Here is a 27,050-nt window from a genome sequence, read left to right on the forward strand (position 1 = left end):
TTATATTTTTATATATACAAATTTATATGGGTTTATGCATGTGCGTATGATACTGTTCTTCAGAGCTTTTGCTTCTTCATTTTGTTGTGAATTAGCATAGGCATTTAACATAAAAATAAGAAAATGTTAGAAACTAGTGTTTTCTGTGCTTCAGGCAAGTTACAGTGGTATAGCACAAATAGAATATAATGTTTTAGCTTTCCAGCTCAAAAATATTGCATCTAGTGTTTTGCAGTATATAATTTTATCAAAACAGTGGAAGAACACTGCAATTTTTTAAATTAAAACTTCTTTGTATATCTCAGATTTTTCTGGTGAAAATTTTAGCAAGTATTATTGAACTTTTTTTTTTTTTTCTCTTTTGAGAAGACAGAATAGAAGTGGAAATACTGTGTTAGTCTCTTGAAGTAGCTTTGGTAAAGAAAGGCCTTCATTTTGATTTTGTGTGAGATTTATGTTATTCAGAATACTCAAATATGTGTTCAAAATTTGATGTCTTCTTTGCTCATCTTCATGTCATCCTAATTATCCCAGCACTCAGTTAATCACAGGATCTCCTCCTCCTCTGCCTTTGTGGTGGGTCTGTGGGAGAAACCCAAAAATGGTTGACAAAAACATTACCTCAGTTATTCTCTGGTCAGGCATTTAGCATTCATAACAGATGCCATGAGGATGCTAAGGCTATATCTCCACATTCTGGGATACTTACATTTCTGCAAAAGAATACCCTTTAAAGCTTTATGTTGCATCTTAGCTGCATCCACACACCTAAGCCACCTTCTGACCGTAAGTTCTAAGAATATTTATTACTTGATATTAGCATTTAAGACAAAACTTAACCTACGCACGCATCCATTTCAAAGCCGGTTATAAATTAGATTGCATACTATTTGTTAAGTTAGAAGTGGTGATCAATGCATTTTAAGGCTTTTGACATAATTCTATATTACCCCTTCTTATTCAATATACAATTAAATAGTAAGAGATGCATTTACAAGTTTAAAAATTGGCTTGTCAATCTTGAAGCATGAACTTATGTCATAATCTCTCAGGTGATTTAATAATGGATATTTTTATAGATGACAGATATTAATTGAAAATTGATAGCTGCATATAGGGCATACCATAAACTTTGTGTGTGTGAAAATTATTGAGGATGACAAACTGCTAATAGTACATTATAACACAATATAGATCAAACATTCATATAAATGGTGTTTTAAAAAGAAACAAACAAACCAACCCATCACAACCCAAACCAAACTTAAATTTAAGTTTCTTATCTAGGGATAAAAATTATTGGAGGTGCAACAGGTTGAGGTATGTTATCTTGTAGGAAAGCCTTTAGAAAAGCCTTTAGAAAAGATTTAAAATCATAATGGATAACCTGATGTACCAGGTCATGAAACTTGATGCTATAATGGAAAATATTTAAAAACAAAAACCCAACCCAAACAAACAAAAAAATAATCCCCAGACACCCTGACTTTCCAAAAACATCTAAACCCCCAATAAAACAGATAAATTAAAAACCCTGACCTGTTGCACACACGACTGAATTAGAATTTAATTTGGGGTTGATGCCTCAGGGGGAATACTGGGGTATTTCTTGTATTTTTGCTTCCAAAACAAGAACAGTAAGCTGGAAATAACACACAACTGCGTACATGTGCCATGGTTTGAAAATGTGTTTTAGAATTAAATACTTAAAGAGCTCAGTTAATTCCTGATATTAACAAGGATACTTATTTGTTCTTTGAATATACTGTTTCAGTTACTGAAGGCTCTGGGATAACTTCATTTCATCAAGAAAGTGAATGCTATTAGAGGTCTTTATGCAAGGGTGGTGCGGTTCTTTTGAGAAGGGAAAAACCGTCCTATACTTCTGTAAATATAGTCACTATGCCAACCCAAAAGTTTTACTTTTTGATTGAGAAATTAGCAATTTGAATTCCCTGAGTTCTCAGTACTATGTTGAAATCCTTTTATTGTGAAAAGCTTTATTGTTTTTAATTGGGTTTTATTGCCTTAATTTTCTTGTAACAGTGGCCCTATTAAAAAAAACTGTAGTGTCAGTCTGGGAAAATTTTATCCCTTGCCTTGAAGTGGAAAGGAGTAAATTTCTCCAAATCCCAACTGTTAATGCCACTTTTCAGCTGAAATCATAGCTATAAACTCCTTACATTATTGTCATCATCTGTTAAGTGGAGTAATTTAAACACCTGTTTTGTATAACATGATTCCTTAAAATGCCTAATGCTGAAGAATCAGCCATTTTACATAAAGGGAGTGTACAGTCATTATGTTGTAATGTCTGTAGAATTGGAGTTTCTCACTCCTTTTAAAATAAGGTGACCACTTATGCTTACAGAAGTATAATATAATTATAGAAGGTATATAAATACAATATAATGTAATACTTTTAATAATCTTTGAATAAATTTGGGGTAATTTTTTTCCCACACGGGGATTTCTTGTTTTAAAAATGTTATATTCTAGATTATAATTGCTGGGAAAGCTAAATGGTAATTACTAGATAGAATTTTTTTGCCTGATTATACTTCTGCCTATTTAAAGAAGAGAACTTTAACCTGATATCTGACCTAATATACCAGACAGACTGATTTTCATTTTTGCAGTCTCTATCTATCATGGTTTGGAATGTCAAATAGCTTATGAAACCAATCATTTTTAATTAAAATACTGTCATTCCTGTATCTATGAAGAGAACTTTGATGCCTTGTCACTTTGACAGTACCTTTTCATTGTCCTGGGGTTTTTGTTGTTGTTGTTGTCCTGACTATATTTGAAAGCATAGTGTACTTCACTGCAAAAGCTTCCACCATAATTAGTGGTTATGTCTATTTTTTGCAAAGTGAACTCCAAAAATAAGATTGTAACATTGCTCATAGATGATGCTCTCTGTAAACTGCAAATATCTAATCTTGATGCAAAGCTCGTTGAGTTACCTAGGGAATAGGTGGCTTACTTAAACTGAACAGCACAAAGCATTTCTGATAAGTTCATATAATTTGATGAGTTTAAACTGGAAAGATACTCAACTGGAAGATTTATGACACTTTTAAATTTCAAAGGATATCTATCAAAGGAGACTGTATCCTTATTTCATGTTTTAGGAGTTGAGTTGGCTTTGCCCTATAAATAATTAATGCCTTTAAGAATTTAACATTTGAAATGATAAATAGCACTTGGCAGTAATAATGTATTGTTTTGGAGCTAGAAGTGCATAATTCTAACAGCTGGACTTCAAAAGGCATAGTAAAATGAATTGTATTGTCACTTGATTTATTATTATGGCAAAAAAAGGAAAGATCAAACTCAAGAGTCTTGTCACATAGGTATTTCTGAGCTGTCAACCGTTTAAAAGCTAGAAACTGCTTCAGACCTGTCTTTTCTGTGTATGAGCCTTTCCGCCTTCTCTGGGCACACCAGTGAAGTGATTTCCCCACATACTGGCAGTGGCCAATACTAGTTGCAGGAAGTATTTCAGAAAGTCTGTTAGTGAGAGCTCAGTTACTGAAATCCTGACTACTTTTTTTCATATTGAAATTTACATTACTTAATGATGGTCTTATATTTTGAATCACAGGGATTTAATGTTGAATTGTGGTCTGGAGTTCTACAATTTAGTTGTGCAGATAGACTTTTTTTCCCAGGTTTTAATTTTATTTTTGCTCCTCTCTTTCTTTTTCATGTAAGACAGCTATCTGACACTTTTCTCCTAGTCTACTTCTGACTTTTTTATCTTTCTGCCACATTCCACCTTATTCATATAATCTATTAAATTATTTCCTTTTTTCAACCCTGTTTTTTTTCTATATGCAAGGTCTTCATTTCTTGAATAATTCTTTTGTTCAATTTCTACATGATTTTATCTTACATTATGCAACACTTTTCAAAAGTTCATAGGTCTTCTGTAGCAGTAAATATGTATAGGTATTTCCAATTAAATTCTTTAGTTACAAAGACTCACAGGAATATTTGTAGAAGGGACCTCTGGAAGTGCTAGAATCATATCTTAGAATCATAAAATGGTTTGGGTTTGAAGGGACCTTTAATACCATCTAGTTCCAACCCTCCTGCATGGGCAGGGACACTTTCCATATAGACCAGGTTGCTCAGAGCCCCATCCAACCTGGCCTTGAATGCTTCCAGGGAGGCGGTATCCACAGCCTCCCTAGGCAACCTGTTCCATGTCTCACAACCCTCACAGTAAAGAATTTCTTCCTAATGTCTAACCCAAATCTACCCTCTTCCAGCTTAAAACCATTACCCCTTGTCCTGTCACTATACACCCTGGTAAAAGCCCCTCCTCAGCTTTCCTGTAGGCCCCCTTCAGGTAGTGGAAAGCTGCTATAAGGTCTCCTCAGAGTCTTCTCCAGGCTGAACAGCCCCAGCTCTCTCAGCCTGTCTTCATAGGAGAGGTGCTCCATCCCTGAGATCATCGTTGTGACCCTTCTCTGAAGTCATTCCAACAGGTTCTGTCTCCTCACGCAGTTCTTGAACAGAAGTATAAACAGTGTATGATTCACTACAGAATCATAGAATTGTTTGGATTGGAAGGGAAATTTAACTGTCATCTAGTTGAACACCCCTGAAAAGAGCATCTTCACATAGATCACGATGCTCAAAGAAAGCCTTGTCCAGCCTGGCCTTGTTTCCAGGGATGGGCATGTGCCAGCAGGTTTTGACTCATCCATGCGGATCTCCTACCATCCTTTCCTGATTTCTTACACCTGGGGATCAAGAGCTCTTGTGCTGTATGGAAAGCATCCTTGAAGATCTGCCAGCTCTGTTCTGGTCCCTTGTCCCTTATGGCAATTTCCCAGGAGGTCCTACTAATTAACTTGCCATTGTCTGGGGCACTCTGCTTGAAACTACCATCTCTATAGCAAACCTTTGACTACTCCCCTGCGTATCTAGTGGCCCAGCCTTTTTATACCCATTTAACATTTTGGTTTTTTCAGTTCATGCTTCCTCAGACTTCATTGGAGAGTATGGTGGAAGGTGGTGTCAAAAGCCTTTTCTAAAGTAGTGTTTGTCATTGTCTGCATACATACACATTTCCATACAGAAGTCTCTTGCAGACTACATAGCATGTGGGGACTTTTTACATGCAGGCTGTTCTGTTGAATTTAATAAGCCGTTTCTTCAAGTGTGTGTGACTCAGAAGTAGTCACACTGGAATGATTTTCTGCACTTATTGTCTGCATAAAGTGATTGAAGTGTTTTTCTCAGGAGGCTGGAAATTGAATATAGCTCAGTGCTCATATTAATTGTTACAGAATGCTCTATAAGTTATATAATTGTTATAGAATGCTGTATTTTAAAATCTGCTATTAAAGTCAATTAAAAATAATATACCTCTAACCAAATTTTCAAAACATGCAATCACATAGAAGAAAAAGTCATGGTGGAGCTAACAGAGAACTACTATGGAAATGTAGGGGGTTTTAACTATTATTTTTGAAAGGAAAATATGAGTCTCGTTTCTGGTACAGATAGAAATAAAGGCTATTTCACAACAAAAAAAACATCCATTGCTTATCTGCAAAAATAGTAAAGAGAAGCATGAGTCCAAATCCTTACAGAGACCCTTACATATAAGAGACCCGAAATATAGCCAAAGTCAATCCCCTCTACATTTTTAAAACCCAGTCTTTTTCTGTGTCAGTTTCATAAATAGTAATATTTAAAAACTTGTAACATGAATCATATCTAAAGCCATACGTTCAACCCCCTTCAGTATTTCTAGTTAATCATTAGAATGTACTGTCATTAAAAAGCCATTAATTTTGTTGTATACTGATGCCATTGCATAAATTAATAAAACAACATATATTCTGTTACAGACGTATGTGATAGATTTAGCCTGTGCCAAGGGGAATAATAAAACAGATGATCCTGCCAACGATTTTTAGTTCTTTAAGCTGGAAGCTGTATTATGTATCAATGTAGAAGAAAAAAATGTTTTACATGTAGTGTATACTACATGTATACCTATTACCCATTAACATCCTATTTTATTACTATTGCTTTAATCTAATTTATTGTACATGTAATCATAGACTCTAATCTCAGAATCTCTAGAGATAAGATCACATCAGATTTTTCTGAGAAATGTGGTAAAACAGAGGGTGTATGTTAGATATTAAAAAGCAAAAAATCTCAGGTGTCTTCTAGGTTTTTTAATGTAGTCTTTTAATTGCTACATATTAGTGTTTCTTTTGTTGGCTACTTTAGATATTTTTTTCTTATTCTGATATGTTTTGGTGGCAGCATTAATTAATCTCATAATAATTAAATATTTTCTTGAAATATACTGTGGATTCTTAGATAATAAGAAAACTTATTTGCAATGTAGGACACTGCAGCTGAATCAGTCTGTCTTCCTAGAGCAGGTGCTGTATTATAATGCGAATACTCAGCATTCTGTGACTACCTGTCAAGAGTAGGCTTACGAGCCTCGCTCATGAGAAGTGCAATTAAAATTAAAAAAAAAATTAAAAGGTACATTTTAGAAATGGTGAATGTCTAAAACCAAGTTCATGGTCTATCTGAGTTCCTAAGGCTCTTTATGGCACTGAAAATCAGCAGCTTAGAGATAGAATACTTTAAGATTTGGAGTTAGCAACATATATTTACTTCTCTCATTATTATGCAAGTTTTTAATGCCAAAGATAGGAACTTACATAGTTCTGAATGTTTGCAAACTTTGAATTTATAAGGAGAGGATTAGGAATGTAGAGTTAGCATGCTTTTACATCTGCTTATAGTATTTAGCAGACCAGTTAAGAAATACTATGTGTTGTCTTTGCATGGAAATTTTTAGAAAAAAAGAATGTATGATGCAGTGGAAGATATTAAGCCAGAAATACTGACTTACTTATTTTTCATTATCATGGCATCAACAGTCAGTACGTATCTGCAAGAGAAACTTCAAACAAAGTTTCCAGCAAGTTCAGTATGAAGATAACAAAGTAAAATTGAATTGCTGAAGGAATCAGCTCAGGTGCTTTACGGTCTCCATTTCTGTGTGAGAATTATGGTAACTCCTAGGTTCTATTATATATATCAACATGAAATTTCCTATAAGTTTCAAATTTGACCAGGTTTATGGTTGATATTCATAGGAGGTAGGGGTTGGGGGGTGAGGAACACAGGACTGGACAAAGCACTGCGTCTCATCTTTTGTCACGTTTATTCCTGTATACTGTAAAATTACAACTTCATTAGAATATTAAAACACAGATATTGAAAATAAAATTGCATATATGTGCTGAAATACTGAATATAATAACTCAGTGCCTTCATCTGACCCAAGATTTCAGTCACTCTAGGTGCAATCTGGGTGCACTTCCCTGTGTTTGTGTAATTCTTCCTGTTATTTGACAACTGCATTATTTATTATATCTTACTATGGTGTATCGTAATACATTTTTATCAACACAGTATGAGTCCACCATCTGACACAGACTTTTGCATCAACAGATATCTCCATTTTGCAGTCCATACTAAAGTAGACTACTCACAACTGGATTTGTGCTCTCTTGGATTTCAGTTAAGTTTTCTTTTAAAAGAACATAATCAAACCGATTGTTCTTACTAGAAGTCACAGAAGCCTCCTGAAAAAAATACAGGTCACTGTAAAAAGTTACCTGTATTTAATGACATTTTTACCGCCTGATAGGTTTTGAGAACTTAAGCTCAAACTTAAGAAAATCATGTTTATGAATGGACTTGTATTATCTCAGGTAGTAAAACTTCAAGTTTATATATCCACAAGTTAATTTCAATCTGACATCAGATAAAGTCAGTTAATAAAGAGGTTGAGGTGGACATCCAGCTTGCAAACTGAAGAAACATTGTTCTTCTGTGGGTTTAAAATTTGCCTCTCAAGTTTGTCTAGATACAGTCTTTTGCCTGCTCAGGACCATTTTTTAAGCCTAAGCATGAAGTGTGAATGCTTTTCCTCAACTAATACCTCAGCAAGACAGATTGAAGCATTGGGAAATCATTAATGGGACGAAATTTAGTAGGTCCAAATGCTGTTTCCTGCACCTAGGATGTAGTAATGCTGGATATAGGTATAAACTGGGAGAGGAGTAGCTGGAGAGCAGCCCTGCAGAAAAGGATCCAGGGGTGCTGATAAGCAGCAGGCTCGGTATAAATCAGCTGTGTGCTCTGGAAGCCCACAAACTACATCCTGGGGTACATCACACAAAGCATGACCAGCCGGTCAAAAGACGTGATTATTGTGCTGTATTTGATTTTATTGTGGCCTCATCTCAAGTACAGTGTACAGTTCTGTGCCCTACAATTTAAGAAGGATGTGAATGTCCTTGAATGTATCCAGAGGCTGGCGACAAAGCTGGTGAAATGGCTGGAAGGCAAGATCTATGAGGGGTGACTAAAGACTCTGTGCTTGTCTCATTTGAAGAAAAGGGAGCTGAGAGGCAACCTTGTTGGAGATGCTGATCTCTTCTCCCTGGTATCCAGTGATAGGATGCATGGGAACAGTTCAAAGCTGCAGCAGGGGAGGTTTAGATTGGACATTAGAAACCATTTCTTTACAGAGAGGTGGGTCAAACACTGGGACAGGCTTCCTAGAGAGGTGGCTGATGCCTCCTTGTAAAAAGGGAGTCTCTATCTTTTTGTAGCTGTAGTGTGCAGGAGAGTTATTTTCTCACTAGTGAAGTTTCAAACCTCTAGTGCCTTTTTTCAAAACATCAGGTAGGGAAAATAAGACAGCAGAGAAAAGAAGAAGTACCTCTTAGATTGTCTATACTGCTTGCAAGACAGCGATAGAGATCTTAAATGTCTGTACTTGCCCTATGTTCTTTGCTACTTTTGGAAAAAAAGTTAGTGATTTGAGATTTTTTGGTATAAAGCACATGCAGTTAGGGCAGAATGTTGTTTACATGTTTGTTGTTGTGTTTTGGTTTGCGGGTTGGTTTTGGTTTGGTTTGGTTTTTTTACTTCCTGCTTTCTACTGACTCTTAATTTTGAGAAAGTGTTGTATTTAACCTTCCTGGAAAATTGCCTTGTCTTGAAGTGTGCTTCATTTGGAAGTAGTGCTACCAAAAGAGAATGGCTATATTTATTGAAATTTACTTCTGCCCTCCACCCTTTTTTTTAATTTTTCATCAACATCTTGCTGATGACCTATGATACAAGTCTACTTTCATATGCATTGCAAATGCATCAATCCAAAACCTTGCACATCCCAGCAGATGGATTGTTTAATCTTCACTGATAACCAAAATGTTGGATCCTCTGCATATCTTGAAATAGCTTCTGACCTATAAATATAATTTAAAAAAGGATTCCAACTGACTTCATAGGACATTAAATACTATTCCTGCTTCTGATGTGTGTTTGAGGATAATTTTTTCCTTTGTTCTGTTCTGAAATACATTATGCAGTTAATGATGAATAATGCCTTCCTTTAATATTTTTAGTCAATTATTTTATTTGTTTTGCTCATACTGAATTTTTCTTTCCTAAAAAAAATACAGCCAAAATGGCATGACCAAAATGTGGCTGTTGAATCTAAGTTAAATCCCTCTTACTGGTGGTCATATAGAATGCTACTTCTACTGAAATTCAGCAATTTCTTGACTCTTGTAAGTGAAATGAAACAATCCAACAAACCAATATTTATTGAACATTCAGAGCTACAGAGATGGTATGCTGTTAAGGATCTTTTCTTTCTGGTTACGTTTGTGTACATTATACTGAAAAAGTATTTATTTCCTTTGAACCAAGACAGAAAGACTAAGATAGTCAGCCTTAAAAAAATATTACCTGAGTGCTGCTTCTTTTAAATTAAGCTGTACCTAAAATGATATGCCTTGGAAAACAGGTATGAAAGGCTAATTTTTAAACACTTCAGAAGTGATTTGACAAATATTTCCGTTTTGTATTTTTCTTTGGTGAATCATGAGACACAGTGTACTCACCTAGAATTTCAACAAGTGCCAGATTCACTGTGAAATAATTTTTTAAGTTTCTTCTGTTCAGTAGAACAAAATGCCCTCATATTGCAGATAGTGCAGATACCATATGCAAGACTTCTTAAGACTTGGAATTACCTTACTGCATTTTCCCCCATTTTTCTCCCTCCATACTTTTGATTTTCTTTTTCATAAATTCAAGAAACCTCTTTACACATAAAATATATGAAATCACCATAGCAGCATTTGGTCTAACCTCCTTGTAAAAAGCTGAGTTTCCCTCACAGTGATTAAAATAAATAAATTTGACAGGATATGTAACTAAACTGTAACTCTAGTGAAGGGTGATGGTAGATCAACGCAAATACATGGTGATTCACACTGAGGAAAAAGCATGCAAAGAATAAAATTTGCAAACATTTTTCTCCAAGAAATGCAAAATCAAGTCAATCTGCCCACTCCATCTTTCTCTTCCGTCATTCCCTAGCTGCTCTGAGCATATGGAATGAGATACCTGTCTCTTAAGGTGAAGAGAGGAATGTCTCTGCTATTTTCCTTCTTCAGAGGCTATAGCACATCTTGTTGGTGCTAGCAGGAGTGGTTTACCCATAAAATCTCCTTTAAAGCTCTTCTGGTTTCTTACTTTGATCTCTCTAAGGGTCTGTGCTCATAGATATATTTTTGTACTTCTTTCATTTTGTTGTTATTTTATCATTATAGAACCCATTTTTCTTGCTAAAACTGACACTTATTCTGAATCCCTGTTCTCTGGATAGACTGCACTCCATCTACTTAACTGAATTCATCAAAGCCTGTCACTACTGTTTGTAGAGTCACAGCATCCCAACTCATCTTGACTGTTTCAGTCTGTGATCTGTTGTCAGCCCAGTTTTCAGGACTTCTTTCCTTTATTTTCCAGCCTGTACCTGAACAAGGACCCTGCTGAGTAAATGAATGTATGTGAAAGCATTGACATGAATAATTTACCACATATTGGTTGCATTAAAGACCACTTTATGTCGGTATTCTCTAAACTGCTTTACTGTCTGCACAATAAGAAATTATGCTTGTTCTATTACTCTACTACTTCTGCCACAGAGAGCCCTCTACACATATGGCTTATACTAGGACAAATTATGATGCTTGCAACAGCTAAAAAGACAGTCACTGAAAACTCAGATGTACTTAATTTTTCACATCTTAAAATCTTATTTCATTATTTTTAATTTTGTCTTAATTTTTTGATGGAATTTTTATGGAGATATATGTAGGTCTGCTGCACTTGGACTTCTGTAAGATATTTGAAAAAAGTATTTTTATTTTAGTTATTCTAGAAATATGCTCAGTAAAATACAGTAAATATAGTAAGCTGTGGAAGAAATATATTTTGAAAAAAAAAAAGAACCTATTGTACTGTGTCTGTTGAGTTGTGTTTAATTATATGACTTAGATACTTGCAGTGTTATAAAGTGTGCTTAAAAGATCTTTAAATGCATTGAGTATAAGTACTTCAACAACAGGAAGGCAAAAATACAGTTCTGCACCATGTGAAGACACATGCTGTGTTTAGCAGTCTCTGCATGGAAATCTAAGAACAATTATAGGCAGAATGACAGAAGATATATCCAAAAGACACCCATTTAATTCTCTGCCACACCATAGCTGCAACATTGCATCATTCTCAAGACGTGTCAAAAAAGCTCTTAAAAATCTTTATGAATGGATATCGCAAAACCATGAAATATCTTTCTGGCCTGGTTCTTATACTCAAAATGAACAATGTCATCAAGTTTACCCCCTTTCTTGTAGGTCTTTCTAAAAAATATTATTTAATGCTTATTTGCATTGCCCATTGTTTAATTGTTATCTTGTTACTGGCTTTTTCATTACTTTGCATCTCATTGATCTGATGTGCATCTTCCAGCTGCCTACAAAGAGTTTGTTTGATAATCTATTCTGGTATAGAGTTAATGATCTTTTTAAAAGAGTTCAAGGTAACTTGATTTTATTGCCACTGTTTTGCCTTTTAAAAGATAAATATCAATTCTGTCTTTCTAGTTTTCACCTTTACAGTTTGCTCTCATCCATCATTTACAGGCTGTCATAGTCTTTGCTTTCATAGGTTGTGTAATTGTGAGCCACACAACAAAAACTAATATGGTACAACATGAATGGATCAATAGAAAAGAGCAATTTGTATCAAGGACTCCAAAGCTAGACTATAGTTATGCATGTTTATTTACTTTTATGTTATACCTGGTCGCCTGGGGAAAACATCCCTGTCGCACATGTTGCTCAAAGACAGTCAAAACAAAGATACTCTACAAACTCTTGCTTTCAGGTGCCTAGGTTTCTCAGTGTTGCTTCAGCAAGTGCCAGAGCATCCTTTCGTCCATTTAGTGGACAGAAGCACATGGGTGTTCTCACACCTTTTTTTTTAGAGAAGCAAGTCATGTTTTTTTTGTTGTTGTAGTGAACTTCCTAGTTCCTGCTGCTTCCTGACTCTGACATTGGATATTGACCAGACAGAGGCTCAGAGTGGAAGAAATGGTGTCTGAAATCTTGTGGCAGGGGAAAATGATCAAGGAGACATCACAAAAGTAATAACTTCCAATCTCTTGGTTGTTCATTTGTAGGACACAGGGTAAATGAGAGAGGATATGCAGAGTTTGAAATTTGGGCAGGTGAGAGTGAAAAGTCCTGGGGATGATTTACATTAGATGCAGAACTTACAGATAGATGCAAGAGAGCATAGCTAACACCCTTGACCATGATCTGGCACTGTGACTGCAATATATTGAACATTCTGTGAGACCAAAGAGGTTGATTGGGAAGGAAAGATGGAAAAGAGGAATCATTATGAATAAAAAACAACAAGAAACAAAACACAAGAAACAAACAAAACCAACAAAATCAACAAAACAAAGGCAGGTGAGACAAGCATTTCAGAAAAGCACTAGAAAAGGATTCAGCAATTGAAGAAAAATATACTGAACCACAGGAGGTCTTGTAATATAGAGGAATACCCATAGTGAGGAGCTGAGAGCATCTGTGCAAGATGGTTACTGACCTCAAGACCTCTATCCTTTTAAGTTACACAAATGTAGAAGAACAGATGGTCTCTGTGGTTTGAGGGCATTTTGTTGGTGCCTGTGCTACTTGCTCCAGGACTTGCTTGTGCTACAGATCTGTCACTGTTTGACTCAGGTCCGACAACAATGCTCTCGATCCCCTCCCCCTCCCACCCAGGTAGGGAAGGAGAGAGAGAAAAAGAGAAACTTGGCTGGATTGAAAACTTAACTACACAGCTTTAATTAAACACTAATGAATTATATAAGAAAATATATACAATTATATGCAAATATGTTCAGGAATGGGCAAAAGCCTCTTGCCTCCCCCCACCCCTAGCAACTCCCACAGCACTCCCCTGAGATTAAGACAGTCCCGAAGAATCCTGGAGCTGCTGCTGGAGAAAGCCCAGAGAGATGAGGGTCAGGAGAGCTTGAGCCTGGGGGTCGATGGTGATGGATGGACGGAGTCCTCACCGGACGCCAGCCATGGATGGAAGAGAAGGGGAGAAGAAGGAAGGAAGTTGTCTTCTGTGATCTCTGACCTTCCTTTGAGCTTATGTAGATATATGGAATGGAATATCTCTGGCCCATTTTTCTATCTGTATAACTCAGCCTCCTATGGGGGGCGTCACAGGTCTCCCCATAGTGTGAGCTGGCAGAGTGAAGGTGCGACCTTGAAAACCCAGCAGTTACAAAAACATTCCAGTGTCTTATCAGCCTAGCAGAACACACAGTTGCTAGTTAAAAGAAAGCTTACTGAAGGAAAAAAAAAAATCAGTGAAAGGAAAATTGGCTTAATCCTGGCTCAAACTAGGACAAGATCACACATTGATTGGGACCTTTCTGTTCCTTTTAGACACTGTTGCTGCACTTTGAACAGATCTTCTGATTCAATTTCATCCAAAAGGAATCCCTTTGACGTGCAGAAAAACTGCCCCCAGTCTGAGCCACCATGGAGTAAGTGGGGAAACAAGGAATTGATGCACTCTGCTGCTCTATGTCACTATTGCAGACACATTTTAGATTGTAAATTTTATGGCTTCAAGATTTTTTTTACCTTTGGATTAAGTTAATTTTACTCAGCTGCTTGAAAATACCTAGAAGTATTCATAATTGTAGTCATCTGTTCCCTGCCAGATTTTAAGCCTTTATCACTGGTACTTCAATTAAAACAGAGAACCAGTTTATGTTGACCTTTTGACTAAAGGAAAAATTTAAGAAGAAAAAAATAAGTTTAAAAAAGGCATCAAATGTCAATATTCTTCAGGATCTATCAGAAGTCTTTCTCTCCTTTAGGTAAATTGGTTCATTAGGAAGCTACCATTTCACTATAATTTCTTCTCCACCTTAGGCAAGTCACCCAGGAACTCTTCTCTCAGAGTCCCTTTACTGAAGTTTGCCTTCTTGAAATACATTGCTTTTAGTTATTTTCCTTGTTATCTAACTTTTGAGAATTTGGTCCTTTTGTGACCAATCTCAATTACATTACCACTTAATCTTCACCTTCTTAGCTGTTTCTTCGAGGTTAATTACCAGCAAATGTGAAGTAGCCCCAGCCCTCTCATTACTCTTTTCATTAAAGCATTTCAGCAGTTTCCTCTTCAGCCTGTCTCCTGCTGCATTCATGAAGGGTGTTAGTATCTTCATTATCCCTGAGGTATGTGCTATGGTTTATTCTTCACAAATACATAATCTGCTTAATCCTTCTGGTCTGGGAGGGAATTCCCAAATTTGCATTTTAAAATTATTTTTTATTTCATTTATAACAATCCTTTTCAGTCACTTAGCAGTTTTTTCTCCATTTTGGTCTGAACCTCAGAGTAAGTGTATTCATCCATTCATTCTGACTGCTTTTCCTCAACAAGATGTACTTTATGAATCTGAATTCTTGCATCTCCTTCTCTCCCTAGATTGTTATATTATTACTGTAATTACAAATGAGCTGTATGAAGTAATAATCAGATGGCCATCAAGCCTCAAATATAGTCAGATTCATTATTTTTGGTGTTAAGGATCTATAGCTTCCGTTTCACTAGCACTGGGATGGATTCTTGATTTCCTGTTGCGGATTAGACCATGGATGCTTCCCTAAACAACTGCTTCTCTGTAGGATGTCCTATTCATCCTCTATGTTTGGTATGCCTGTATTTCTTTCCAGCTGGTCAGCAACTTTTTCACTAGAGGTCCTCATGCTTAGCATGTTATTGATACCCTCTTTGATCATATGGACTTCACCACTTTGCTTATAGGTCTTTACCAGTTTCCTAAAGAATATTTTCAGGTATCCTTTCATTCCTAATTTCTGTTTTAGAAATGTGTAGGTCTGTGTTACCCAGTTTGAGCACAGAATCTGAACGAAAGAATTCCCATCCATGGTTGTTGTATGGACAGAGCTGCAGGCAGCAACCCCATATACACCCTGCGTCCTCAGAGCTGTAGAATGAGAAAGATTTTATGACAGAGATGACCCTGATGCTGTGTTTTTAAAGGGCTGAATTGTGGTATTAAACTGTGCTTTCTAAAACTCCTTTCTGCAAGTGACCTTTCAAATTTCCCTGTTACAAACATCAATGAGATGTTGAACTGTTAATTCACAAATACATAGCTTTCATTGTCCTTCAGTGATCAGGAGTGTAACCACACTGTAGGAGCTTTGTGATATGAAAGAACACACTATCATCCCTTGTTTTCAAGATTTATTTTTTTTTAAATATCCTCTTTACAAGGTTTCTCCCATTTGCCAACATAACTGATAACTTCTAAAATTCTTTTGCTGTGCTGAGCTATCTGCAAGGAGATTAGGTGGGTCCCTTGATCTTTGTGGTTATAACACTCAAAAAAATAGAGGTTATGATTTTTAATCCCTTCAGACTGTAGAAAAGGAAGCTGAAGCTATCAGAAGATGAGCGTTCAGTTAAGCAGACTGTTAAATAAAAGATAAGTTATTTTCAAGCAACTTTGTGGTATTTCTTACACTTCCATTTCCTTTGCTCTGCAAGAGGTGGATGTCTGCACCAAGTTAACTTTGCTCTTAGTACCATTTATTTTATTGAGTGTATCAATAGAGCAAGGTGTTGCTTGTTGGAAGATGTGTGGTAGCTCTTTTTGAAAAACATGCCAAGTTTGTGCTGGAATATTAAGTAATGTGTATGAACTTAGTAGCTATAATGGCTGCAATGCTAGATGCTCACATGTCTTGAAAAATAATATTCTGCAACTACAAAACCTGAAAGACACTTTTTCCTCACATTAAAATAATCACTTTCATTTTTTACAGTAATAGGATCCTTAGACTGTCATGAAAATTGATTTCTTTAATGTTTGTTTGCTACAGTGTGATCAAGGAAGCAGTGTAACACCTTCTACCTAATGATACTTGGTTTTTTAATAAGAAAATCACACTTTTCTGAATAGAAGTGCTAATCCAGGGAGTTTCTGAAGTGTGTGCTTGACCGAAGGTACTTCAGTACTTGAGTGATATGGCTCATAAGGTTATTGTAAGCTTTCCTCTCTGACAAATGCAGAGTCATGCTATAAGAAAACATTTAGAAAGGTACAGGTGCCTTAATACACCAATGTAAAATATTGAGAAAGCACAGGGTAAGAAAGGACCTTCTGGATCATTTTGCCTACTTGTTACCATAAGCAACCCTTAGATGAATGAATGAATCCTCATAAAATTGATAAATCATATCTTAAATTCTTTTTGGTGGCTTCTTTAGCTCTTCTTGTTCACCTGTTGTTAGAGAATTCTATTTATTTGGAATTTGCAATTTAAGTCAGGTGTTATTTGAAATCTAGAACAGAAATCTGCAGATGAGAGAGCCCAAACTAACAAAATTTATCTTAAAATCATCCTCAGTCTTTTCTGATGGAGCAGCATGGGTTTCCTAGCGATATTAAAAGATCTCTTGAGACAAATAATCTTTGTGTTAAGGGCACTGATTGGAAGTGACTTTTTTTTTTTTCCAGTAATTTTTTTTATTTATACAAACTGGATTGTTACTGAGAAAAGAGCAATCATTAACTGATGTGGAATCCATTTCTTAGAATAGTTTTTTTGTGATAAGAAGTATCTGATTCTAAACCCATCATAAATTAGTAACAGAACAATATAGCAAAGAATTCAGATATGCTGGAATAAATGAGTTAATTTTTCTCTGCTTAACTATGGTCAGTGTCCACAAGTTGTGCTAGTTCTGTTGCTTCTTTTTATTCTACTACTTTGAGAGATGCAGATAAATTAAAGGCAGACTAGGATAAACAGAAAGCATTAAGATGGAGATTGACATTCAAGGAAATACAATGAGCTGTGTAGTGCAGGAATTGCATTGTAGTGTTGGAGTTTCAGGTTATGTATTAAAAAATCACTTCTATATATAGACTTTTTTTTTCCTCCCTTCTTCTTTTTTAGGTTACTTTTGTAACTGAAGAAGCCAGGCTGTGCCCTACTCATTCAAAACCATTCTAAAGAACAGAATATATTCAGGGTATTCTAATTCCATTTAGTTGGGGTAGTAATCTGACTATTTCTTCTTTTTAACAGTTTTCCCACTTAAAATCTCAATATCAGTGCTAAATTTTCACAGTTATTTTTTTTTCCCTTAGTCTACATCTCTTTAAACATTGCTGCGCTCATCTATAATAATTCCTTCCCTAGTATTTCCATGGTCTATTATCTTGCCTGTCATTTACACAATGCCAACTATTATTTTCACCAGATGGATGAAGGCATAGGTTTCTATCAATTCATTTTTTTGCCATTCTGATATGTTTTCCTGGATATCTTTCCTTCATTTTACCTTTATTTTTAGCTACTGAAATTCAGTTATCTTTTCTTTTTTCTGTTTACATGGGACTGTAGCTTCCTACATTTTTTCTTTTTATTGTACATCCATAGACATGCCATTTTTCTTCAGCTGGAATCATGCTCCAATTCTGTTTATGGAATCTAGGCTTTTGTGTGTGTGAACACAGTACAAAAATTTCCCTTGTAATCTTCCTTCTAACTTTTTGTATATCTCTTCTATTTTATCAACAATGTAGCTGCTAATGTCTTTCATCTTCCTTACTGTCCCCATCACTGTCACTCTCCATTATCTGCTTTTCATGCCATCATATAAAACTCAGCATTCTTTTTCCTCTTCCAGTATAATTCACAACTTTTCCATTGCCTCAACCATCTTCATCTGATACCTTACACTCTTTTTTTCTCCCTTTGCATAACATCTTTCTACAGATGTTTCATCTATGCTCTTTCATAGCACTGCAACTGCATCATTCAGATTTCTTTCATGTTTAGCCTCTGCTATGATGCCTACAAGATGACAGGCAGTGAATGCTTATTAATTTATAGGATATTGTGTCTAAACACTTGGTTTAAACACTACATTATTTTTTTTCCCTCTCCATCTTTTGTGCAGTGCTTCAGTTTTCAGATAGTGAGCCTTTGGAGACAGATCTGGGTTTAAATATATACTCAGAAAACAAGGAGAATATTACATCTAACAGCAGAACTTTTGAAAAACTTAAATATAATTTATAATAATGGACCAGCTGCTTTGTTGTTCCTGCTGTAAAGTTCTGAAACAGATAGTTTGTGTATTTTATTATTAAGGAAAACAGGAAAAACACCATACACAAATGAAACACAAAATGCTATCTTACTAATTTTTAGTCAATATAGATTACATTTCAGTTTACTTTTAGCTGTGCTTGTTGATGTAAGTCCAAGTATATGATCCTAAGGAAAATCTTGCTTATTACTGCTGCCTTTTAACATCCCACTTCATGTGATGGATGACAGAGTTTTGGAGGATCTAGCAGAATTCTGCTCTCAACTTACTCAATGAGAGTTTGAATTCCTGAACTACAGTATCACACTCTCCTGCTTCTTCTCTCCAGATGAAGTAATTTGGAATTTTGTGATCTGAAGTAGGATTTGTAGGTGTTCTCTCTATTTTCATGTCTTTCACATAACAGTACTACCCATAGGTTTATAGCCTTTTGTAATATTAAAGGAATGAATTTGATCCGAGTCTAACACAAAGAGGTTTTATTTAATCTAGGTTGAGTGAGTTGTAAGATTTAGTTCTAAGAGATGTTATTTCCAATTGGAATAGTCCATAACTTGACTTCAAATTTGCCATTTCTCTACATTTATGATCTTCCAAGCCATTATTGCAAATCCTCAGTTTTTGTCATGTGTGGCACAGAGAGCTGGCTATCATGCAGATTGCTAACCTTGTTCTTGCATGCTTCTTGTCTAGCAGCAATTTGTATGGAGTTCCTTATTTACTTGTTCCTTAGAATTTCTTAGTGTTTAAATAATATTAAAAAAGAAAAAAAAAAAAGGAGGGGAGGGCAGATATAAAAGAAAGCACAACACAGCACACTCCATTATATAGCAAGGCATTTGAAACTGTCCCACATGACAGCCTGGTCTGTAAGTTGACAAGACAGGGATTTGACAGATGGGCCACTAGGTGGATAAGTAATTGGCTAGATGGCTGCACCCAGAGAGTTGTGGTCAATGGTTCAGTGTCCAAGTGGAGGCAGGTGATGAGTGGTGTCCCTCGGGTCAGTACTGGAACCAGTGCTGTTTAACATCTTGTTGGAGGCATGGACAGTGGGGTTGAGTGTATCCTCAAGTTTCGTGCCCATACCAAGCTGTGTGGTTGACACCCAAGAGGGCAGGGATGCCATCCAGAGGGACGTTGAACAGTCTTGAGAGGTGGGCCAATGCCAAACTCAGGAAGTTCAACAAGGCCAAGTGCAAGGTCCCGCACCTGGGTCAGCACAACCCCAGGCACAAATACAAGCTGGGCAGAGACTGGCTAGAGAGCAGTCCTGAGGAGAAGGACTTGGGGGTGGTAGTAGATGAGAAGCTCGATATGAGCTGCCAGTGTGCACTTACAGTCTGGAGAGCCAGTTGTGTCCTGGACTGCATCAAAAGAAGTGTGTCCAGCAGGGCCAGAAGGGTGATTCTGTATTCTGCTCTAGTGAGACCACACGTGGCATACTGTGTACAGTTCTGGAGCCCTTAGCACAGGAAAGAGATGGAGCAGTTGGAAAGGGTCCAGGGAAGGGCCACAAAAATGATCAAATGTCTGGAGCAGCTCTGCTATGGAGACAGGCTGAGGGAATTTGGGCTATTCAGCCTGGAGAACAGAAGGCTCTTAGAGCAGCCTTCCAGTGCCTGAAGGGGGCCTACAGGAAAGCTGGGGAGGGGCTTTTCACCGGCAAGGGCACTGATAGGACAAGGGTTAATGGTTTAATCTGAGAGACAGTAGATTTAGGTTAGACATCAGGAAGAAATTCTTCACCATGAGGGTAGTAGGGTGCTGGCACAGGTTGCCCAGGGAGGTGGTTGATGCCTGACAGTAGTGTCTTCAAAGCAGTGTTTTAACAGACTACAATTACTGCAGAGCAATATAAAAAATGAGGCAAAAGCAAAATAATGAGTAGTTGCTGATTAAGAATAATGCCAACCTTGTTTGGAATTAGTTGGGATTCAGGAGGGTTTATATTACATTTAATTACAGACTTAATAAAATGCATACATGCAAGATGAAACATGTAATTTTCCTAGGCAACCTTAACTTCAGTACTTCCAGTTTTCTGGAAGTTTGTATTTTTTCACCTTTCCTCCCTCCTCTCCCCGTTGTGTTGTGAATATTATTTTGTGTCTGACAGTTACAAACATTCACAGAAGCAGATAAAGCAGCATAATTATTTTTTTCTTTTCAGTTAGAAAATGTTTCTATCCAAATCAATAAATTGGTACCTAGTTCTTGTTGTGTAGTTATTCGCTGCCAAAAATACAGCATGATTGCTGTCTTTTCTCAGGTTATTCTTTTCTTTTATGATTTTATATGCTATTACTATAGTGTATATAGAAAAATAGGATTGCTCAATTTGAGAATTAATGGGTATTAATGCAGGCTGTACAATCAAAAGCAAAGTATAATTTCTTCATCTTACTTCCTTTTCAAAAATAGGCACCACTCATATTTCACTCTTTGTTAGCCTATGAATCCTGGAATTTGAATGTGAAATGATTTGTATAGACATCTCGTATCTTGATTTAAGAAAAATATTTTGAAACATAACATCACTTTTTAAAGGGCATAATTCAGCTGTTGTAATGTACTGGTTTTGGCTGAGAGAGTTTTTCTTCATACTAGGTGGTATGGGGCTGTATTTTGGATTTCTGCTGGAAACGCTGTTGCTAACACAGGGATGTGTTCATTACTGCTGAGCAGTACTTACACAGAGTCAAGACTTTTTTTGCTCCTTGCATTGTCCCACCAGTGAATAGTCTGGGGGTGCACAAAAAGTTGGGAGGGGACACAGCTGGGACAGCTGCCCCAGCTGACCAAAGGAATATTCCATACCATATGAAATTATGCTCAGCAATAAAAGTTGGGGGAAAAAGGAGAAAAGGGGACACACTCAGTGATGGTGTTTGTCTTCCCAAGTAACTATTAGGTGTGATTTTTTTTTTTTAATTATTTTTTTTTTCAGTGATGTCCAGTGATAGGACAAGGGGCAATGGGTGCAAACTGGGGCATATTCCATGTAAATATCAGAAAAAAACATTCCTTACTGTGAGAGTGACAGAGCACTGGCACAGGCTGCCCAGAGAGGTTGTGGAGTCTCCTCCTCTATTGACTTTCAAAACCTGCCTGGATGCGTTCCTGTGTGATGTGCTCTGGGTGATCCTGCACTGGCTGGGGGGTTGGACTCGATCTTTCAAGGTCTCTTCCAACCCCTGTGATTCTGTGATAGAGCCCTGCATTCCTGAAGGTGGCTGAACACCCATCAGCTAATGGGAAGAAGTTAATTAATTCCTTGTTTTGTTTTGCTTGCATATGGCTTTTGCTTTGCCTGTTGAACTGTCTGTATCTCAACCCATGTGTTTTCTCACATTTACCCTTCTGATTCTCACTCCCATCCCACTGAGGTGGAGGTGTGACACAGTTGTGTGGGGTTGAGCTGCATGCTGGGACTAAACCGTGACACATAATTTGAATACAGATAGCAACTTTGTTATCAAAAAGCAATCCTCGGCTTTATGTAGTCAGTTACAAATTTTGCTAAACATTATATGGACTGTTAGAGAGTCTGTAGATTTTTCTCGGTGCCCCATTACTTGAACAAGTGTATTTTATTTTATAGATAGCCTTAGCAGTGACTTCTGTTATTCCATATTTTTCTCTGCTTTGACATGTGAAGTCATGATTCCCAACACTATGTTCATTGCAAATGTGTCATAGTGTGGAAAGCTATATCCTTGTTATGTTTGGGAAATTATATCAGCTGAATTACATTTTATACAATGTAATTATTTTTTTTGTCTTAAAAAAAAAATAATCAACATTTTCACAATCTTGCTTCAGATGTGGATGCAGTGGTGTTAATAATTTATCTGCCATAGTTTGATAATTGTTTTTGAAAGGGAATAGCTATAGTGGCTACACGGTGTTTAGGTAAGTATGTTTAATTCAGTGTCCTCTTCCACCTTCAGCTATAGCAGTTGGCAACACGGTTACACAGATGTTTATGACTACCCAGCAAATGGAGGTTACTTGTTTCACAATTCAGCCAACACAGCAGAAATAGGAGTTTTCACTGTTCTCGTACACGCGTCAGCAATGGCTCCAAGACATTTAATCAGCAATTAAGTTAAATTTGCTAATATTGCACTTAAGTGTATCAATATAAATTTCACTGGCTGTACAGTGAAGAATTATGATCTGTCAGGAATATGACAACAAGTATCCAGGGACAAAAATATTTCATTTCCTTTAGTGTGCAAAATTATCTCCTCTTAAGTATCAGGTTTCATTGTTTTTCCTGTAAGAATTGAGCTGAAGCCTTATGCGTCTTTTCTATGCTTATATTTTATTGAATGCTGAATCATTTGGTTTACTTGTTCTATTCAGGCTTTTATGAAGGCCTTTTTCCTATTTCTGTTCAGATAAATTAAAACAAACAAAAATAAACCTCAGCATTTTGAAGTTCTTTTCAGCAGTAACAAGCTCTTAGTAATGATGAGTAGCTTCAGATTAAAAAAAACCCCACCTTTTTCTTTCTTTCTATAGGATAGTTTCCTATGTATTTTAATTGCTGGGAAAAGCAAGGACAGTTTATTAAAAACATTACAATTATACAATATTTTTTCTAATATTTCACTACATAAAAATAATAGATTGCTTTGACAAATGTTGTATGTATTTTTAGATAGAATTAACTAATTGTTTTACTTAGCAGTTGTAATTCAAGATCTAGCTTCACCTCTACAGTAAAGGAATACTTGTGTTCTAAATTTGTATCCTCACATTTGGTCTAACCAAAGAATAACGCTTGCAATTCACCATTAGGCTGCACAGTTTAATGCCTCAATCCCAGGTGAAGTAAATCCCCCTGTAAATCCAGCTCCTGTCCAAGATCATCAGGAAAGCTGGGGACAGTAGAGCAGCACTACTAATTTCTGTATATTAGCTACTGTGTTCTTTTTACCTTGTTCTGGATAAGGTTATTTCCTAAAGTGAACATGTATATGTATTATTGATTGTAGGATGGAATGGGAAATTTGAGAGTCACTAAAAAAGGAATACGACTTGAAGGAGTATCTGAATTTCTGCTTCCACTATACGTGAAAGAAATCCATTCCCGAAAGGTAGGTGGTTTTAATTTTTTTCTTAATTTGCAGATAACATAAATTAATCTCTTACACCTCTTAAATTAGAATGCAGTAGAAGTTTTCTCTGAGCATACTTTAACAGGGGAATCTTTCTTCATGTGAAAAACCTTCCTTGGGTCCTAAAGAAAGATAATTCAAAGCATGTATATTTTGTACTTCAAATTACCTCACCATTGCAAATGGAATATTTGACTCTTCATTTTATGTGAACTCCAGAAAAACAAGACTAGTGATATGTGCAAAAAGCAGTGAAGTAAAGAATGGTTTTGTGTATGCTTAAGTTCCTTCTGGTATTTAGCTAATGTGATTCTCTCACTCTTTCTCTTTTTCTCTCCTGTAAAGGAACAGGATGCCAACTCTGTCAGTAGGCTAACACAAGGCCATACTAGTCCTGTGAGCCTCATGAAAAACAGATCTGTCCATAACTCCCCTAAACTTGCAGAAGAATAGAGCGAGAGTTGGTCATTAGCTGAACACAGTATTTCAACCAAACTGCTTTTAGTGTTGCAGGCCTACCTGTATCTATTAACATTAAATTTGTTAAATTATGTTACCTAGCTAAAATATGGTATTTGTGTAGACTTGGTTCTTGTCTTGTTCACAGTACCTGTGAACTAGGTTCACGTTCCAGTCTTTTGCCAGCTTGCTCAGTAGCAGTTGTGTCAAAGTTCCCATCACTTTTGGTGTATACAAATGTGAGTGTCATGAGGCAATGATGAAAAAAATCCTCTGGACTTGTATTAAGCTTTACAGTAAGGATCTGCGATGTCACCGCATGGTTGTTCCCCAAGCATGTAGTGTCTTCATGTGACACCATCTGTTTTCTCACTTACACAATTGACCTGAGTGCTCTAGATCCAGGTTTTTTTGAGCTTTCATTATAGTCAGTAGAGACCTAATCAATACTGACAATGGATTCTAAAGACCTAACCTGCTCACCAGCCATTCGTTTTTAGATGATACAGAGGGGAATGCTTTTTCCCCAGCTTTTTCACAGAAGCAGAAGTTATTTAAGTTTGATGTACATAGGAGTTAAAATGTACTGCATAATTGCAAACTCATTTGAAGCTGTATCTTTGCAGTGCTTTACATGCATATGTTGCTTATTTATCTAAAAGAACAATTTACTCTTCAAGCAAATGTAGTCATTCGTTTCTACAAAGAATACAGATACAAAAGTGGCATTGTTTGATTAACTCTTGAGATGACTTGTAACATATTCAATATAACTTTTTGGGACGGGTGTATTTCCTCTGCATTGGTGTCCTGGTTAGGAGAATGACCACTGGAGAATCTCCATGTAGGGCCCTCAGCCCTGAAGGTCAGGGCTTAAACTGGTTTCCCATTTCTCAGTACAAAGCAGTTTGGTGGGAAGACTGATGGTATTAGCAGCAGGGTACAGCAGCAGGTGTGCTTTATTATGGCTTAGGGGAAGGAGTGGAGTTTTTATGCATGTGCTGGAGCTATCTTTTAGTTAACTAGATAAAGAGCTGATAAAGCATGTTTCTTGATAGCAGAGGGTAAACCTCTGATTCTGATAGTGAACTACTATTGATAAAAGCCCCTGCCACTCTCTTGAATATCTAGGCCTTGATCAGGAGAGATGTATTGAACTTTGGATATAGGATGTAATTATTTTGTGAATTGTTCATTAAAATCCTAAATATTAAAAACAAATACCAAACTAATTTAAGTCAGTTGGAGAACAAATACGCATTAATTCTTCAAAACAAACAAAAAATTCTAGTGGTATTTTTCCCTGCCACTACACAATTTTCTGTCAAAAAGTAATAATGAAAAATACAGGTCTTGGGTAAATTGGATATTCATTCATGTTTCATCTATAGAAATTGTGTATATGAGAAGGCTGCTCAGAGGGTGCCTTTTCCCTACTTTTGTTTCTCTTGCTTTGGTCTTTCTACTCTGTTCAGTTTGTGGTGTCTGCAAAACCATAGGTTCCTGCCCAAAATCTCATGTTCACACAAAAAAGACACTTGTCTATTTTCATCAAATGACATAACTGCTTGTCAGAACTTGAACTAATACATCAGAACCTGAACAGATAAGGGCTCATTTGATCCTGATTTGACATCTTTGTATCCCTGAAACAGGGGTAGACGTAGTCTATGAGTTGACTTTTACTGAGAATTTCATATTTACTATGGCTGGTCTAGTTGCATACTTTTGATAAAATTACTAGTCTGAAATCAGTAAGTTCAATCTAGATGACATTTTATTTTCTATGTTTATATAATTTCCATGTTTATATGATTTCCATTGATATAATTCAAAGAAAAAATGCAAACAACATTCTTTGTATTGTATCAATAATAAGATGTATGAAATCAAATAACACAGTGCAATAAGCTAAATTATTACAATAGTTTAATTTTTCTGAATTAAATTTCTTCATAATCTTACAATTGCATCCATACTACTGCATTTGTAAAAGGAAACAATAAAGGTACGGTTTTATAGCAATAGAAGCAGTACATAGTGTTTTCTTGAGAATGAATTCTTGGCTTCATCACTCTTTTTCATTTGCACATACAGTAATTAAGTGCTAAAGAAAATCAAATTTTCTCTTTGTTAAATTGTTTCCATTCCAGGTAAAATAAGTAATTAATAAGTAATTAATCGTCCCTTAAACTAAGGGGGATAGCTTTCTTTTTCTGTACAACTAACAAGGTTAAAAGTGTATTCTCTGAACTCAGGTATCATGTCTTTCCAAGAGCTATCCTTAGTTCTCTAAGGATATCTCATAAGGATATCTCATGAAATTCAATGATTTAGTTAAGTCATGAGAAAAAGGTCTAGAAAACAAAAAACACTGAATGCATATAAACTTCTGACTGAACACAGGAAACTCTAAAAACTCACTGTATATATACATATATATATAATTTTTTTTTTAAAAACATAGTTATATGAAAACTAAATAATTAGAGGTAGATTTCAAAGCAAAACTTTCTTTGGGTGTTCCATTTCTGCAGATTTTCACTCTAGGGACTGAATATTCTTATAAATTTTTAGAGTTTTATTTTTGTTTTGTTTCCAAAACTGAATCAATCTTGACAGAAGCAATTTTACATATTCATTTCTTCACTGTCTCTCCAAGTTTGTGTAATCATCAACATAAAATTAAACTTTCTCAATTCCAGCTGCACATTGCACATAATCAGGTTTGATCTGGGGCCTTAGATGCCTTTGAGAGAACTCTAAGAACTGAAAGAATGCCTTTTTTTTTTTTTTTTTTTTTGAGCTTCTCTCTCTGATAATGTTATCAGGAAGAAG

At 36.1% G+C, this 27,050-nt stretch overlaps 1 protein-coding gene across 1 annotated transcript in view; it reads left to right on the forward strand.

Moving 5' to 3' along the window:
- The window catches only part of SGCZ (sarcoglycan, zeta), a 189,942-nt gene that overhangs the window by 51,737 nt on the left and 111,155 nt on the right, over window positions 1-27,050 (forward strand). The window contains exon 2 of the mRNA XM_010002488.1: window positions 23,631-23,732. Coding sequence (XP_010000790.1) covers window positions 23,631-23,732 — 102 coding nt within the window. The remainder of the gene's footprint in view (window positions 1-23,630; window positions 23,733-27,050) is intronic.

This window comes from Chaetura pelagica, unplaced genomic scaffold, assembly GCF_000747805.2.
Source record: "Chaetura pelagica isolate M959 unplaced genomic scaffold, ChaPel_1.0 scaffold67, whole genome shotgun sequence".
Lineage (NCBI taxonomy): Eukaryota > Metazoa > Chordata > Aves > Apodiformes > Apodidae > Chaetura > Chaetura pelagica.